This window comes from Peromyscus californicus, unplaced genomic scaffold (assembly GCF_007827085.1).
Source record: "Peromyscus californicus insignis strain IS unplaced genomic scaffold, ASM782708v3 Scaffold_5__1_contigs__length_169319896, whole genome shotgun sequence".
Lineage (NCBI taxonomy): Eukaryota > Metazoa > Chordata > Mammalia > Rodentia > Cricetidae > Peromyscus > Peromyscus californicus.
The window spans coordinates 139374505-139391645 of NW_026294573.1; the positions used below are offsets into that span (position 1 = coordinate 139374505).

The following is a 17141-nucleotide window of genomic DNA, read 5'->3' on the forward strand; positions in this document are numbered from 1 at the left end:
TTTCTATTTAAACAGTTCCATTTGTAACACAAAACCAGTTCTGTAAGTAATTTCATTTTTACATAAACAGTTCCACAAAACAATTCATGAATCACCAATTAATAAAGCATATATGCATACACAAAACTGCATCTTGATTCTAGGTAGAAATAATAAATTTCTTCATTTAAACAGTTCCTTTTTTAACCCAATTCCAGCAAACAGTTCCTAGGTCATTACTATAAGTAAACTCAAAATTGTCCCATATCAATGAAATCTCTATTGTTCATTTCTTAAGTCTTAAAATTCAAACGATAAATTCTGGTACTAGCCTTCCAAATATGAGAAATCCATAACCAAAATCTTTTTGTAATTTTATCTCATTTTAAGTTCAAAAAGTTCAAACAAGAAATAAATTCTAGTATCAGGCTTTCACTTTCAAATATGAAGAGGCGTTTTTCAACCAAAACTTTTTGCAGTTAACAATTTTTGTTCAAACAAGCGTCTCTGAACTTATTCCTTTTTAGGTACAGTAGTATTCTAAACCGCACCATTTTTGATGTTAGCTCAGGTTTTTCTGTGTTGCGTCGATTTTCCACGGATCTCAGCTGCGGATGCCTTGTTGTGCTGGTTCTGGCATCCGCCATTCTTAGCTTCTTAGCGGCTTCTGGAACTTTTGAAAACCGCTCAGACTGCCTGCTTTGCAGTCTTCTAGGACACTAACTTCTAGATCTCAGGTTTGTTCATCATATACATTAAGCATAGACTCACACTTAACATTTACACTTTTTTACAAACTCACATATAACATTTTTTGCCTTGCAAAGCATTTAGACTCACATTCAACATTTACACATTTTTACAAACTCATAACATTAACATCTACTTATTTATATTCCTTAAGGAAACTATAGAACTACTTTAGCAAATATATTTCTTATTACTTCTTATATATTTCTTATGTTCATTCCATCTTATTTAAACTTACATTTACAACTAGCATCTTTACTTCTTACAAGCTTATTACTACATGTCTTAAGACTACCTTAGATACTTCTTGCAAGCTTATATTCTTAAAGGAACTCTATAGATTATTTTACAAACTTATATAGGGCTACCATTAGCATATATTTAGCTTAGCAAACACCTAAAGATTTCTTAACACAGATCTAACAAGAGAATTTTTACAAACTCACATATCTTATTTTCATCATTTTCTATTTCTTACTCTTAATATTACTATCTCTATTAGAAAGATTCTCTTAACTAGACAGGAAGTACGTACATCATTTCTGAAGCTTAGAGTTAATAGTCAGCTTTGTTATAAAGCACTGGGATTTAGTGAGTGTTGTTGTTATAGAATTGTGGTAGTTGTTGTAACATTCTCGGGACGAAGCCACACTCCAAAGTTGCCAGTTCTCTCAGCCGTTCCGGACCGGCAGAGATGCACTGTCAGCAGTAGACGGTTTTTAACTAGAGGCTGTCCATTCACCCAAATTCATAGTAGCTCCCCTAAGTGCTTCAATTCAGACAGATGTTTCTATTACAGCAGTACTTTTGGTTTGTTCTACCGAAAAACTTCACTTCACGCTAGGGGGAATTTACTGTATTTAGCTGATGTAAAGCTCTTTGCCAAATACTGCACAGCTATTAGGTGATATAAAGTATTTTTCTCAAAGAGCTAGTACAGCCACAAGTGGCACAGCTCCGAACTGTATTTAGTATTTTCACTTCATTAGCTTAAACTTATGATACTAGCAGCTGTGATATTTAGCATTGATTTCTTATAAGAAACTTTCAGGTGAAGCAACTCTTTTCTGAAGTTTGTTCAAGTCTATAAAGCAGTCATTTCTTTTTGAATGCCTGTTTCTTATCCCCTTAATTAGATTTGCAAAAGAATCACTCATTGCAGGCTGTTTGTTCAAGAGGTAAATAATTTTTAATTTCACATAAGTTTCTTCATATCTAAGACAACGTTCAGTGTATAAACTGCTTTCCCTTGTTTTCTTAAGGATTTTAAAGTGATTTGTTTGCTTTTTTTTTTTTTTTTTTTTTTTTTTGGTTTTTCGAGACAGGGTTTCTCTGTGTAGCTTTGCGCCTTTCCTGGGACTCACTTGGTAGCCCAGGCTGGCCTCGAACTCACAGAAATCCGCCTGTCTCTGCCTCCCGAGTGCTGGGATTAAAGGCGTGCGCCACCACCGCCCGACTTTGCTCTTAAGGGTAGCTTTTTGTCATCCAAGTACCATAAAAGCTTTGCACAGCTATTAGGGTAAATAAGGCATTTTACCAACGGAGCCCCAAACCGCGAAGCACCTAGTTCCATATCCTTTCAATTTTTCATTGGAACTGACACTTAAACTCTTAGATGATTTTCCTCCTTATTCTTTTAAAGGCTGTATTTTAAGTTTACCATGAACGTATTTTCGAGCTGACAAAAGTGTTTCAGGGCAGTGTCGCCATCTTTAACGGAAAAACTACCTTTCCCAGAATGCATTTCCCTTATATAATATCAGTCCCTTATATCATTTCCCTTATATCAGTCATTTCCCATAGTTCTTTTTGGGTCTGAGAGTCAACTGGTTCTCTTTTACCAGACTTGCTTACAAATTCTTCCCCGGGAGGTTTGAACAAAGTTTTTTGCTTTTGCAACGGGAGATTTGAACGAGCATTTTACATTTTCAGCTTTGGCACGTTGGCAGATTTCTGGTCTCTCCTCAGCTGGCTTTAACAGGTGTCTCTCCTTCATTTGACACTGGCCCCCAAATCAGAACTGCACCTGCCTCGTTAGCGCACATTGAGGTGGGCAATTTCTGATAGCAACTTTCCTCGGGGCTTGTGTTTGTCTTAGCCAGTCAGTGAAAAACAAAATCATGTACAACAGCTTTTCCATAGCTCTTTCAGAGATTTTCTCCCACTGACTTTATTCTCATTTTGCTTGTTCCTTCCCCCACCCAGATGCAGAGCTTCAGGTATCTGTCTGCGGATCTGTACCTCTGCTAGCTGCCTTTGGAAGTAGGGGCTTTTTTTCTCCCCCGAATCTGCCTCAAATTCTAGCAGCTTTTTCAGGTCATATATTTTCTGGGGAGGATTATGTCCCTTCTCTGTTTTTTCAGAGTCTTTCTCCCAGACAGTATCCAATTTGGTCTCAGTTTATCCCCTCTGCCCCAGAAACAGTTTCCGACACTATAGTGGCGGCTTTCCCTGCTCCTGAAGGTAGGGACTTTTTGTCGGTTTGTTTTCCGGGTCTGTGTAATTTGCGTACAGACTGAAAACCTAACAAGGGATGTTTTTGCCATTTCTAAACTCCCATTAGGACAGGTTTTTTGCCTCATCAGGCCTTCACCTGGCCCAGTCCCCCAGTGGGTTGCATTTGCTTGTCTGGGTGTTCAAGGACAGAGCTTATGCCAGAGGCAATAACCCCTCAGGGCTACACTCCCTCATCTCAGGGAGTCAGTTTGAAACAAAGCTTTTCTCAAAGAGATGCTTTCTCCGACAGAAAAGAAAGCTTTACTCCTGGATAGTTCTGTTCTGCCCTGGCTTGGGCTCTTTCCCCAGACAGCGTTCTGACACAGCAGCACAACTGCTTCAGAGAGTTCAGCTTTACTGTTTTCCCAGAAAGGTCCTTTCTCTGATAGGAAAGCTTTTTCTCATTTCTTTTTTCAGCTGTGGACCTATCAACCCGGGACTTGTAGGAAAGTGGACAACTGTGCCGTTCCCACTGGCTTTAGTTTTGTTTGTTCATTAGCAATCTTCCCCTGGGTCCCTGCACCTTCCTGCCTCAGCTCTGTGCTCCAGGAAGTTTGCAACTGCAGGAACCCTAGTATCCCTGAAATGCACTCCAACTCAGAGACGCTGGCCAGTCCCCTCTGGGTTTTTGGTCAGAAGCTAGGATACAATGCTAACAGTTTGCATCGCTTCAGGGGATCTTTGCTTAGGACGATTGGGAGCACTTTTTCATAGCTCACTCAGAAACAAAACCCTTGATGCCTCAGCTCAGCTGTAACTGAAAAGCTTGGCTTTTTTGCTTTTCTCAAGGTAGTTTCCTGCCCTTTTGGGCTCTCTGTTGCTCTTTACCCATACTCTCCCAAGCGTTTCCCTCAGGGTACTCTGACCCACTGTCTTTTACTAGCTTGAAGAGACAGCTTAGAAGAGGTTTTTAGGAACTTGTCCCTGCCTCCTGCATTGCAAGGAGGATTTTTAAAGCTTGAAAGAACTTAGGTTTTGCTGTCTTAAGAGGTTTGTTGTTTTCCCTTAGAGCTAATCACAGGTGGTCCCCATACTAATATCTTCAGGTGATTCTAATTTTTGTCCTTCTGAGAGAAAGTTAAAGGCTGTAGTTTTTAAGTTTAAGAGAGCTTTTAGTTTGAGAAAGATTAAGGCTTTTTAGAGATTTTCCCCCCAAATTTTCCAAGAAAAGCTTTATAGTTTAAGAGATTTTTCCCCCCCAAGAGAGAAAGACCAACTTTTCCCAAAACTTCCCAACTTTAAACTTTGGCTTTTTACACCCCCATTTTTGCCTCAGGGAGAAATCACTTTCTCCTGCGGCTTGGACTTAGCATTTCAACTGTCCCCAGGTCAAAAGCTTCCATTGGAAACTTTTTCTTCCCCATAAGCTCAGAGAAGAGCTTTTTTACTACCCGAAAAGCCCAAAGAAAGATTTTTTCCCAGTTTGCATTCATAGCCCCCAAAGTTAAAAAGTTGTAGAGTTTTTCTGTCTAGTTACCTTACTTTTTTTTTCCTACACAATCTTACACTTCTAAGTTTTTCCTAAACTATATTACTACGCTATACCTTATATTTTTCACAAATAGAAATTGAGAAAGGGATAGAAGATAGAAAATTTTGACAGAAGAGAATTTCGCTGCAGCATCGGACATCCTTCCAGTCCGTTTTCCTTTTCTCTCGAGGATAAAACCCCTGCCTCTCAATAATATATATAAAATATATATTTTCCATGACACCGGCATGCCTTATCCACTGGCAGGGCTGAACGAGGCACTTTCGCCAAAAACTCTGTAATAAAACTATTATTTTCCTTTATCTTTAGTCCCTATTACTTTGTCTTTAGTCCCTGTTCATTTGTCTTTAGTCCCCCCTTTTTTTTCTTTAGTTCACTTTTTTTTTTCTTTAGTCCCTGTTCATGGCGCCATTCTGTGGGGCGTTTACCCAACCACCCCCACAGTTCCCCAGAGTTTTCTTGAGTGCGAGCAGCAGGAAATATTAGATAGAAGGATTTATTGCGGAGATAAACAGATAGAAAATAAAGGATAGCCTCGAGAGGACCTGGAACCTATTCCAACGGGCCCTGACTGTCTTTGCCCCAGGGTTTTTATAGAGACGCCAAGGGGTGGAGCAAAAGACCTCCTCCCCCAGCACAGCCAAGTGCAGACCATCCCAGACACCTGCACTTAGGCCCGTGGTCCTAATCTTCCTCTATGCGGACCTGCTGGGTAAAGCCACGAGGAACCCGAGAACGGGCTCCCACAAGAGACTGTTTATTTTGGCTCATGGTTTGAAGGCACAGTTCACCTTGCCTGGGAAGGCACGGCCACAGGAATGGCTGTCAGCTATGGTAGCAGGAACTTGAGACTGCTTGCTCAGATCTGGGCTGATCCAGAAGCAGACCTTCCTCCCTTAGCCCACTCACTGCTGCTTTTCCCCAACCCTTAAAGAGTTTCACAACCTCCCAAAGTACCACCAGGTGTTCAAACTCATGGTCTTGTGGGGGCATTGAAGGAATGTTTAGAACTTTGATTTAACAATTTGATTGACTTTGCTTATCTTAGATTGTTGATCTTCTAATTTAGAAATTTGAGGTTATATTAAGGCATGACTTCATAACCAAGCTGTCTTTGTCATGATCCTCCTGCCTCAGTCTCTCCAGTCTTAAGATTGTTGCAGGTGTGAACCAATTCTGGCTCCAATTGGAAATTTGCAGAGTTCTGTGGCTTTTCTATTTCTCTTCTCTGCATTACTGCATTCTCGTTCCTTTCTGTTCTGATATTCATCCTTTCTTATCTGACATTTGATACTAAGTTTCAGATATTCCTCTGTATACTCCCAATGCATCCGTTTTGGTTTCTTTCCTGTTGCTGACAAAACCCTTAAGGAAGGAAGCGTTTATGTTCTCTCACAATTGAAGATTTGGACCATCATGACAAGGAATTTAAGGCAGCAAGATCTTGAAGCAGCTGGTCATACTTCAGCTGCAGTCAAGAAGAAAAGAACGGTGCATGCTCATACTCAGCTCATATTTTTATGCAGTCCAGGCCCAAGTCTAAAGAATGGTGCCACCCAGCCCTTTAGGGTATTGTTCTCTCATTCAGATAACCTTGTCAAGAAAACGCCCCAAGTGTCCTTGGAAGCTTGTCAGCACGTGATTCCAGATCTGTCAAGTTGACAGTGAACACTGACCATCACAGCTTCTTTACTTACATATTGGTCAATAATTAGGCTATGTGTTTCTGCCTTATGTTGCCCTTTTTATCCCCTTCCCTGGTTCTACTTTTTTCCTTTTCCAAACAGAGTAAAACTTCCTAGTCACTGCCTTCTGTTTCCTGCTCCTTAGTTATAAAATATATGTTGATTGGTTTTAATTTGCTCCTTTGTGTCATCTCTCAGGATTGGTGAGGATTTGAGGTTATAACATACTCTCATTTTCCCATTAAGAACGAAATATAAAATCTGTGCACATGAAATTTCTACTTTTTGTCACTGGTACTCTTCAGTCTATCCCTGTTTACCGCCCTAGAGGTGGTAGGACCTGGGAGAATAGAGCTGATAAATGAGAGGGACTAAAATCTCATGCTATAGCCAGCTTTAATGGAGTCACTTAAGTAAAGTACACAATCACAAGGACAAGCAGCATGTAGCAAAAACGTTTTTCCATAGAGGCACATAAACAGATAATAATAACCAGTTTTAAAGAATAATCTGAAATAAACACCTATTGGCTACACCTCGGAGGAGCATTGAAACCCATTCCAAGAACAATTCTGTGTTTTGAAGAAACTGAGGTCACAAGACTTTCAATCTTGGAAGATGTTTCAACATATCCCTTCTGTTCACCTTAAGAAATGTTCCTGCCAGGTCAGTGAGATGGCCCAGTGGGTAAAGGCATGCCAGACAACCTGAGTTTGATCTCCAGAACCCACTTAGTAGAAGAGAGGACCTACTCCCACAGATTATCCTGTGACCTCAACACTCAGGTCATGCATGCTTCCTCCTTGTCCCACCCCACACAGATTAACTAGTTTAAGGGGAAAAAAAGAGTACCTGCCAACAGTTAGCAGAAAGGTAAGGCTGTACCCTTACAGTGGGATACTTTGTATAAATATGCACAAACTAGTTTTACTTTGCTTTTTAAAGCACAGTTGTGTTTCATTTAGATGAATTTCTGAGAGGTTTATTGTCAGGTGATTTCACTGCTATGCATACATCAGAGGACACTGAAATTAAAACAGTTGAGTTGTGAGAAGATCGCATGAGACCACCATTGAATGTTCGAATATGGAGAGCCATCGTTGACCAAAACATTACAACATGTGACTATGTAGTTAGATCATGAAACCTTAAATCGTACAGGCATAGCTGTAATTGTGCCTTTGAAAATAATAGAAAAGTTGCCAGACCTCAAGGAAAATGTATTGTAATCTCTCCTTAGAGTTGAAGGAGTCTTCAGGAACAAATACAAGCAAAGATCAAGCATACCCTGACAGGGCTGATAGAAATGAGAGTGACGATGATCCACCTGAGCATAAGCCCAGCAAAGTTAAGAGAAGGTGAGTTACACATGACCTAGCCTGACAACACTGTACTATAAGCAAAAGAGGGATCCAGGCTTTTAGACACAGTCATATTCTAATTCTGTCACTCATAACTCTAAATAAATTTCTTAGTTCCTCATCTATAAAATGAGACTGATGGCAATTTTCGTGAGAACATTAGGTTGACTGGAACTTTCGTACAGTATGTGACAGTAGCTATCAGTGAAGTACATAATGTAAAGTCAAATGTGTCCAAGTGCTGACACTGTAGATAATAAGGAAAGGATAGATTGCTTCAGAATTGGAGCATTAGGTGGAGATATTTCATGTCTTTGTAGTGTTCCACATAAGACCTTTCCTTCCAGATAGCATCTGGAAAAATGATGTGCAAACTCTGAAGTCTGAGTAGCTTAGTTCTAAAAAGCATGCCACTGCTACTGCTGTGTTACCTTACATAGTAAACTTGCTTATTAATTGTCCCACTATTTGGTACAAGTTCCTAGAGGCAAATATTTAGTGAGTTTGACTTACTTGGGAAGACAAACTTTGTAAGAATTGTTTCTTGCTGTATTCTGCTTGATGCTATTTGTCATAAAGTCAGGGTTGCTAAAGGTGCCTGTTTAAGGCACTTGTCAGTTCTGTGACAAAAACAGCATGAGGAAAGAAAGGCTTATTTGGACTCACAGTTTGAGAGTTTAGTCTCATCACAGTAGGGAAGGCGTGTCGCTGGAAGCAGCTCAAGGTTTTGACTGTTGGTACATGAGGCAGCTGATTACATTGCATCAGGAAGCAAAGAAAGATAAGCACTAGTTCTTTTTTTTTAATATTTATTTATTTATTATGCATGCAGTGTTATGCCTGCATCCCTGCAGGCTGGAAGAGGGCACCAGATTTCACTACAGATGGTTGTGAACCATCATGTGGCTGCTGGGAATAGAACTCAGGACCTCTGGAAGTACAGCCAGTGCTCTTAACCTCTGAGCCATCTCTCCAGCCCCAGGACTAGTTCTTTTTTATTCTGTCTGGGACCCCATTTGGGGTGGCTCTTCCCTCCCCTGTTAAACCTTGAGGAAACCCCTCATAGACATAGGCAGAGATATGCTTTCTAAATGTTCCAAGTCTAATAAAGTTGACAGTGAAGATTTACCATCATAGGCCTAAGTGGTAGATTCTCCTAAGCTACTTATCGCCTGCGTCACGGCTTTTCTTAAAGACTACTTTCTGGTTCCCTGTATGTGTATGTTCAGAAGGTAGTATGTGAGGTACCCAGGGAGGCCAAAAGAGGGTATCAAATCCCTTGGCAATGGAGTCACAGGTGGTTGTAATCCTCTCAGTGTGGGTGGGGAACCAACACTGGTCTTCTGAAAGAGCTGTAAGTGCTCTTAACCTCTGAGCCCCCGTCCTTATTCTTAGTAACATTTCTTCTATAAAATTTTTTTGGTCTGATTGGTACTTCACAAAAATTTCTTTCTAGGGAGACCTAGAAAAATCACTACAGAAAATTAACCTCAGGCTTCAGCTTTTACTGGGGTTTTTCCAAAAGAAAATAGATACGCATTTACACCATCTTCAGGAATAGAAGTAGAATACTTAAGGACTTTAAGATGGTGGTTGGGGAGATGCTCCGTAGTTAAGAGCACTTGCTGCTTTTCCAGAGGACCTGAGTTAGGTTCCAAGCACCCTAAGTATCAGACTCCTCACAACAGTTGAGATGACCTGAGGCCTTTGCTCTGTTTCCTTAGGCACTGTGTTCACACACACACATATACATAGAAAAGGGTGTGAATGCTTGTTAGTATGTTTCAAATACTGCTGAGTTAATTTATCCCAAAAAAACCTTGATTAAAGTACTTTTTCTCCAAGATTTCCTAGGTTTGTGTGATACTGTTCACTCTGAAAGGCAAGGCTTATTCCTGTTTTTGTTTTTATTTTTGTTTTTTTAGCCATGAATTGGACATCGATGAAAACCCAAATTCAGAAGTTGATGACAATGGTTTACTTCTAGGATTCAAGCATGGCTCAGGACAAAAGTAAGGGCTATCGCCTTCTAGAAATCCTAATAACTTCAGCCACCTTAAAGCTCTTTGGTATTCATGTAGATAATATATAAGAGCTGTATTTGATACCATTTTTCAAATAATACAATTAAAACACCAACTTCTGTTAGAAGATTAAACAGTAGAAATCGTATTATGTATTTGATATATTCACTGTATTAACTCAGTTGCACTGAGTAGCAGCCAAATGTTATTCCAGTCTGTTTCACAGATAAGCAGCTCCAAGTCACAGACATTTTGTCCTGTGATCACATTTCACAAAGGGTTTATGCTCAGATCTTAGAACTTCTAATTATGGTTCCCACCCGGCATCTCATAGCACTACTCCTTTTTGCTTCTAAAGACTAGGAAGCATACCATGTAGCAAACATGAAAATTCAAATGTTTCACAGTAGGTACATAGATTACTTAATATAGGATGCATAATTCGAAGCTTGCTTTTCACAGCAGTATGCTATGATTTCCCTTTCTTTTTGGCACACACAGCATTTACCTAATCCTTTTAGTGAATGTATTATATTTTTAATTCTCCATCCTCAATAACAGTATCCTGGTTATTTCCTAAGATCTAAGCATGATGTCTGTTATGCATACATTCCATTGTTCTCTCCTTAATGGCAAAGTCAATAAATACATTGTGTGGAGATACCAAAATTGGTTCAACCATTTGCCTTTTTAAAAGGCCTTTGGGTTGTTGAAGGCATTATGCTATTACACATGAACAAATGCTGTTATGAACATTTGTGTGTAGAAACCTAAGTTTTCTCTGTGTTTAAATGCCCAAGTGTTAAAGAGAAATATGAATGAGAAGGTAATTATCTAAGAATAAATGTAATTTCATCTCATGACAGCAAGACTGAACTGAGTGAATAAAACAGCCTCAATATGTACTGTTTAAGTCATTTTATCCTATTTTTTGAGTTTTTATGTTTCTAAAGGTTCAGACTTAATGTCCTAGTTACCTATATGTTAGGAAATGTAAATAACCTGTGCATCATAAATTCAGGGAAAGAAAATGAGAGTGGCTTCATGATTAATATGTAAATTAACATGAGATTAGTTAAAAGTACATGCTTATAATTAAAATCCTGTAAATTACTTATAGTCACCTGCTTAGGTACCTAAAGACAGTAGTAGTTTGTGTAGTCACTTGAGAATAAAGTGGATAGAGTTTAACAGTATATATAAAAGCTGTTTACATTGGTGTCAGCATTGATTTTATTTAAACTTGTTTAGCTCTTTGTTGTTTATTGCTTGGGATTTAACTTTTGTCTTTTCTATTTAGAAATAGAATTCTACTTAAAGATAAAGATTATTTTATATATGTATGTACATATTATGTATATTATTTTAGATATATAAAAACAACATATATATATATATATATGAAGACAACATGACTTGAAATTTTGTGGGGCTTGACACATAAAACTTTGTGGCAGACATAAAAACTGGATGATTTGATCAGATTTGCTCTAGACAAAGCATTCAGTGGCTGTTCTTCACATTAATTGGAATATGTTCAAATATATTTCAAGGCCTTTGTCATCACTCTAAGGAAAATTTCCCTAAAAAGGAAATACATTATTGTTTTGTTTTTTCTATTCCTGTTTATTGCAGTCTGCTACACAGTTTCTACTTTGTAATCTACATTAGAAATGTATTTTAGTTGTGATAGTGTACACTTAAAATCCCAGCATTCAAGACAAACCTGGGCTACATCATATAACCCTATCTCAAACAGGAAAAACAGCCTTGCTAGTTTCATCATTAAGTGTTTCACATTTGTTTTTAAATTGTCACCAAAACTAGACAGAAACTCTCTGCAGTTAGTATGTGATCTCATTTTCAAAATTTATTAAGATTAAAATCGTGGCAATAACTAGGAAAAACTGGTGAAAATCATTATTTTGGGTTTCCTAAGTTTTGGTTTGGTTTGGTTTGGTTTGGTTTTTTTGTGTGTGTGTGTGCTTCTTTTCTTTTTTTTTCTATATGGGAAATTTTTTCTAAAACAACATGTGAGTCACTTCTTTTGGTCTGATCCAGGTATGGTGGAATTCCAAATTTCAGTCGTCGACAGGTCAGGTATCTAGAGAAGAATGTGAAATACAAGTCACGGTACCTGGATATGCGCAAGCGAATGACTGTGAAGAACAAGCACATCCTGTTCACCGAAGAGTCGGGAAAACCCCTTCTCAAGAAGAGTAAAGTACGGAGTAAGGTGCGTGCCCGCTTGCCTTCAGTTGAGACGCAATCATGGTTTGTAACTTGGCTCCCTGAAGTTGGTTCAAATGGGAAGTTCCACCCTTGAAGATTGAGGAGTACCTCAAATTATTTTTCACTAGTTTTATGAAGGTATATATTATGTAAACTAAATTTGGGGTTGGGAAGGAAATTGAGGTAATATGAAGAAATGGATATTTGAAACTACACCATTAAAGCATCTAAGAAGGTAAACCAGGTAAATGTTTTGCCCATGAAGTACAGACAAGGACAAGGGGAAGTTTCTTACCTGTTTCACACAAAGTAGGATCCCAGTAGTCCAGAATCTGATCTGAGCTCATCCAAAGATTGTTCACACTTTGACGTAATAGGCTTGACCCAAGAATATGACATACAAGCCCACTTTATTGATTCACACTGTAACCTGAAAGTTTCAAGACTCCTCTTGGTCTTTGCTATCAAGAAATAGGAAACAAACCAGAGCATCATGTGATCTGCTAAGTTTTCCTTCTCCTGGGGAGGGGATGTTTCTGATGAGCAGAGCCTTCTTGTCTTTGATGTTGACACCGGCCTGCTTAAAGGATGGGGAGTACAATCTCAGGCACCTGAAGGACTTTGTAGTACCCTCGGGGTATATTACACTTTCTGACTTGAGCATTTTAGCAGAGCATGCTACAAATAGGTAGTTGTTTATTATTATTATTGTTATTATTGTTATTATATTTCAGATTGGTCGGTGCTGGTAATATTTTAATGAATATTTTAATGGCCCTTTCTTACATCTGAAATAGACTGCCTCATGTCAGTCTTTTAAGACTTTTTATAGTATGTTGAGAATAATGATTCTCATACATTCACCTGTAGATGAGTCTAGAAAGAGCTGTGTATAGTGGCTGCTGTGTCCTTAGTTCTCTGATTGGTTGTAGATAGGTGGCACTTTCCCTCAGTGTGTGTGTGAGGTTTTGTTTATAGTTTGTCTACCACTCTCTGGAATTTAATCATTCTTACCATCATAAAGATTTAATATGCAGAAGGTTCACTGTACGGCAAATGGGAAAAACTACATCTTCCAACCTTGGGATGCCTTATCATTTTATCAAATAAACCTATTTTATTATGACTTAATCTTACCAGCTCTGCTGTTCTTACTCATTCTTTCTTAGATAGCTCTGACTTTTGTTTGCTTTTGTTTCAGATTTATTTATGTGTATGAATATTTTGCCTGTGTGTGTGTGTGTGTGTGTGTGTGTGTGTGTGTGTGTGTGTGTGTGTGTGTGTGCGCGCGCGCCCGCGCGCGCATCACGTGTATGCCTGGCATCAGATCCCCTGGGACTGCAGTTAGGAACATTTGTGAACCACTGTGTGGGTCCTAGGAACAGAATCCAGGTCCTCTGCAAGTGTGGCATGTGCTCTTAACTGCTGAGCATCTCATCCTCACCCATTTTTCCTGGTCCTCTGGTTTTAAAACAAGTTGGCATTCTGTTGATACTGTGTAACATTTAACATGGTTTGTAGCTTGACCATTGCAGAAAGCTCTTAAAAATGTACAAATCAGTGAGTAGCTGAGTAGGTATATTTGTGATGATAATTTCATAGCATAGCTCTATTCTTAGAGTTCTTAACCTGTTACTTTCTTTCTTTTAGAGGAATCTTAATAAGGTCATTGGATGTTCTCCTGAATTCCAAATAGCCCAGAATTACTTATAGCTTGCATTGTACTTCTCTGAGCTAATACTTACAATGGCTTGTTAATCAAGTCACAAATGATAAAAAGTGAAAAGATTCTGTATTCTTTACAGTTAGTTGATGTTCATTATGGTATCTTAAAATTTTAGGTGGAAAAATTCCTAAAATGGGTTAATAAACCAGTAGATGAGGAGACATCACAGGAGTCATCTTGTCACAACAAAATGCAAGATACTTGCACAAGCAGTGACTCTGAGGAGCAAGACATGCCCTTGGAGAAAGCTGGTGACCTGATGGAGACCAGAGATCCAGAACCTGACACATGCCAGACCGTCTCTTCAGCCAGTGAACTTGAAGCAGAAAAGAGGCAAGGAGGTTCCGGAACAACTGCTCCCGAGAAGCAGAGTTGTGTAACTGAAGAGATAGCTAACTCTCCCCAAGCAGAAACGGGAGGTAAGGATAAATACCCTTCCCCTTGCCTCTGGGTGTGGTAAGTACATTTTTTTATTTATGTTTTTATTTATGTTTTATTTATACTTATTATTGTTCTCACTTTTGTATCATTTATGCCTTCGGATTCATTTTAAACATTTTTAAGTGGAGAGAAGGCATGTTAGTGTGAATGAGCTAATGGCTGTGATTTGCATCATGATTGTTCCTCACTTTTTAACCTGTGTGGACCTTGATCTCTGCTGCCACTCTGTCCCTGGCTGACGGTGGCATGTTCTTCCTGAAATTGATGAAGCGCACATTTTCTTCTTGATAATTGTTTTTTGTAATGATTTGGGGCTTTTTGATGGAACATTAATAAAATATATTTATAGTAGTTGGCGCTAATAAATATGAAAACTAACATTTTCATGGATGACCTTTTGTATTTTTTTAATGGTCAAATTTTTTATAAACAAAGATGAAAATATTTGATGGTTGAATTGCTTCACATTTGTCCTTCTGAAACAACTATATTATGGCCCTTCTTTCCTTTTACTATTAATTATAGTAGCTTAGTGTCTTTAGTTATAGTTACTATTGCCTTGATGAAACAACATAACTAAAAACAAGCAGAGGAGGAAAGGGTTTATTTGGTTTACATATCCTGAGTCACAGTCCTTTGAGGGAAGCCCAGGCAGGAACTCAAACCAGGCAGTGTTGTTGTTTTTGCTCTTTTGTGGGGCCCGCCACCCAGCTCTCAAATAAGTCACACACGGAGGAGTATTCTTACTTGTAAATGTTTTTTTTTTTTTTTTTTTTTTTTTTTTTTTTTGGTTTTTTTAGACAGTGTTTCTCTGTGTAGTTTTGGTGCCTGTCCTGGATGTCATTCTGTAGACCAGGCTGTCCTTGAATTCACAGAGATCTGCCTGGCTCTGCCTTCCAAGTGCTGGGATTAAAGGCATGCGCCACCACCACCTGGCTTTGTCAGCTTTTCTTAAATTAACCCATCTACCTTTTGCCTCTGGGCTTTTACCTTTTCCTATTTCTGTATATGTAACACGAATTGCTAAATGGTCTTATTAATTAAAAAAAAAAAAATCCTGAACCAGATATCAGGGTGAAATCTGAAAGATCAGAGGGATAGAAAAAGTCAGCCACAAGTTCTTACCGATAGGAAATCCTCAGCCCAAGAGAGAGCTACTTCCTGTATACTCACGCCTCTATACCTTTCTGTGCCCTGTCATCTTACTTCCTCTCTCCACCCAGCTACCTCACTTCGTCTTTCCACCCAGCTCTATCGCTTCCTGTCTGTCTGTACAGATCTCTATGGTTAACTAGTGCTGGGATTAAAGGCATGTGCCACTAGGCCTGGCTCTGTTCCCAGTGTGGCCTTTAACTCACAGAGATCCAGATGAATCTCTGCCTCCCGAGTGCTAGGATTAAAGGCGTGTGCTACCTCTATGTTTAATATAGTGGCTGGCTTTTTCCTTTGATCCTCAGCCAAGCTTTGTTTGTTAGAGCACAAATAAAATACCACCACGTGTATATCTGTCTTTCTTATTCCATTGCTGGTTGTAAAGATTGGTGGCTGGCCCTTGCATCCTCCTCCTCCTCTAGCTCCTTCTTCTTTTCCTCCCAGATTTCTCCTTTGGTTTATCCTCTCTGCCAGCCCTGCTTATTTCTTTCTCCTCACTATTGGCCGTTCAGCTCTTTATTAGACCATCAGGTGGTTTAGACAGGCACAGTAACACACCTTCACAGAGTTAAACAAATGCAACATAAACAAAAGTAATATACCTTAAAACAATATTCTGCAACAAGGCAGAAACCTGGAGGCAAGAACTGATGCAGAGACCATGAAGGAGTACTGCTTACTGGCTTGCTCACTCTGCTTTCTTATAGCATCCAGAACCATCAGCCCAGGGGTGGCAGAACCCATCATGGGCTGAGTCCTTCCACATCAATCAGTAATTAAGAAAATTATCTACAGACTTAACCCACAGCCCCATCCTATGCAGGAAGTTTCTCAGTTGAGGTCCTCTTGAGATGACTCCAGCTTGTGTCAAGTTGACATGAAACTAGCCAGCACGCTTAGTTGATTCCTTTCCTTTGTATGGGCGCACATGTCCCTAAATCTCCTGTTACCTGTCTCCTACTTTTTTAAACTTTAGGCTTCAGACATTTTATGGTTTTTCTTTACCAGTGTTATAACAGCTGATGTTTTTGTTCTTAATCTCTCAAGTATCCTGCTGCAGTAGTGAAAAGCAATAATGTCCTCCAACACTTCAGCTACTTGCAGTGTTCTGATGGCCAGATTCTTAAACACGTTGACTGCTGTACTCTGGTTTTTATTCTGTGCAGCACTTTCCATCTTCTAACATTGCTGCTTCTGGTCTTCTGCAGACTGAAGCCTAATCATCAGCTAGTAATTGTCTTTCTAAATAATTTTCGATTGGAACCTGACCATACTTCTGAGACACCTTGTGTTCTCTAGAATTTATATAGCCAGGGCTAGAACTTAATGGGCCTTGGAAAGATTTTGTCTTAAAGTGAAAAGGGCTGAGCTTGTTGGCACATACCTACAACCTCAGCTGCTCAGGAGTCTGAAGCAGGAGGGCAAAAGTTCAACACTAGCCTAGACAAATTAAATTTCCCAGACCTGGTCTCAAAATAAAAATTTAAAAAAAAAAAAATTATTAGGGATGTAGCTCAGTTAGTGTTTGCCTAACACAAGGTTCTGAGTTTAAGTCCCTGGGACAACAGCAACAAAAGAAGTAAAGAGTCTACATTTTCTGTAATTCACCAGCTAAAGCAGTATTGTGGCTGTCGATAATTTTTAGATCTGTGTTAGTGCTTTTGTATATGAGCTGAGTATCCTATATATAACATGGTGGGGACCAGCTGTGTTTCAGGGTTCTGGTTTTGGGGGAATCTCAGATGTTTAGCCTTCATCTCCCATCAGTGCTGTAAGTGAAGTTAGTAAAATACTGTGCATTCA

At 39.2% G+C, this 17141-nt stretch overlaps 1 protein-coding gene across 3 annotated transcripts in view; it reads left to right on the top strand.

Moving 5' to 3' along the window:
- Window positions 1-17141, top strand: part of Tgs1 (trimethylguanosine synthase 1) — a 53365-nt gene that overhangs the window by 21148 nt on the left and 15076 nt on the right. For all 3 annotated transcript variants that reach the window (XM_052718860.1, XM_052718862.1, XM_052718861.1), the window contains 4 exons: window positions 7643-7760; window positions 9689-9775; window positions 11849-12023; window positions 13861-14164. In XM_052718860.1, the coding sequence (XP_052574820.1) occupies window positions 7643-7760; window positions 9689-9775; window positions 11849-12023; window positions 13861-14164 (684 nt within the window). The remainder of the gene's footprint in view (window positions 1-7642; window positions 7761-9688; window positions 9776-11848; window positions 12024-13860; window positions 14165-17141) is intronic.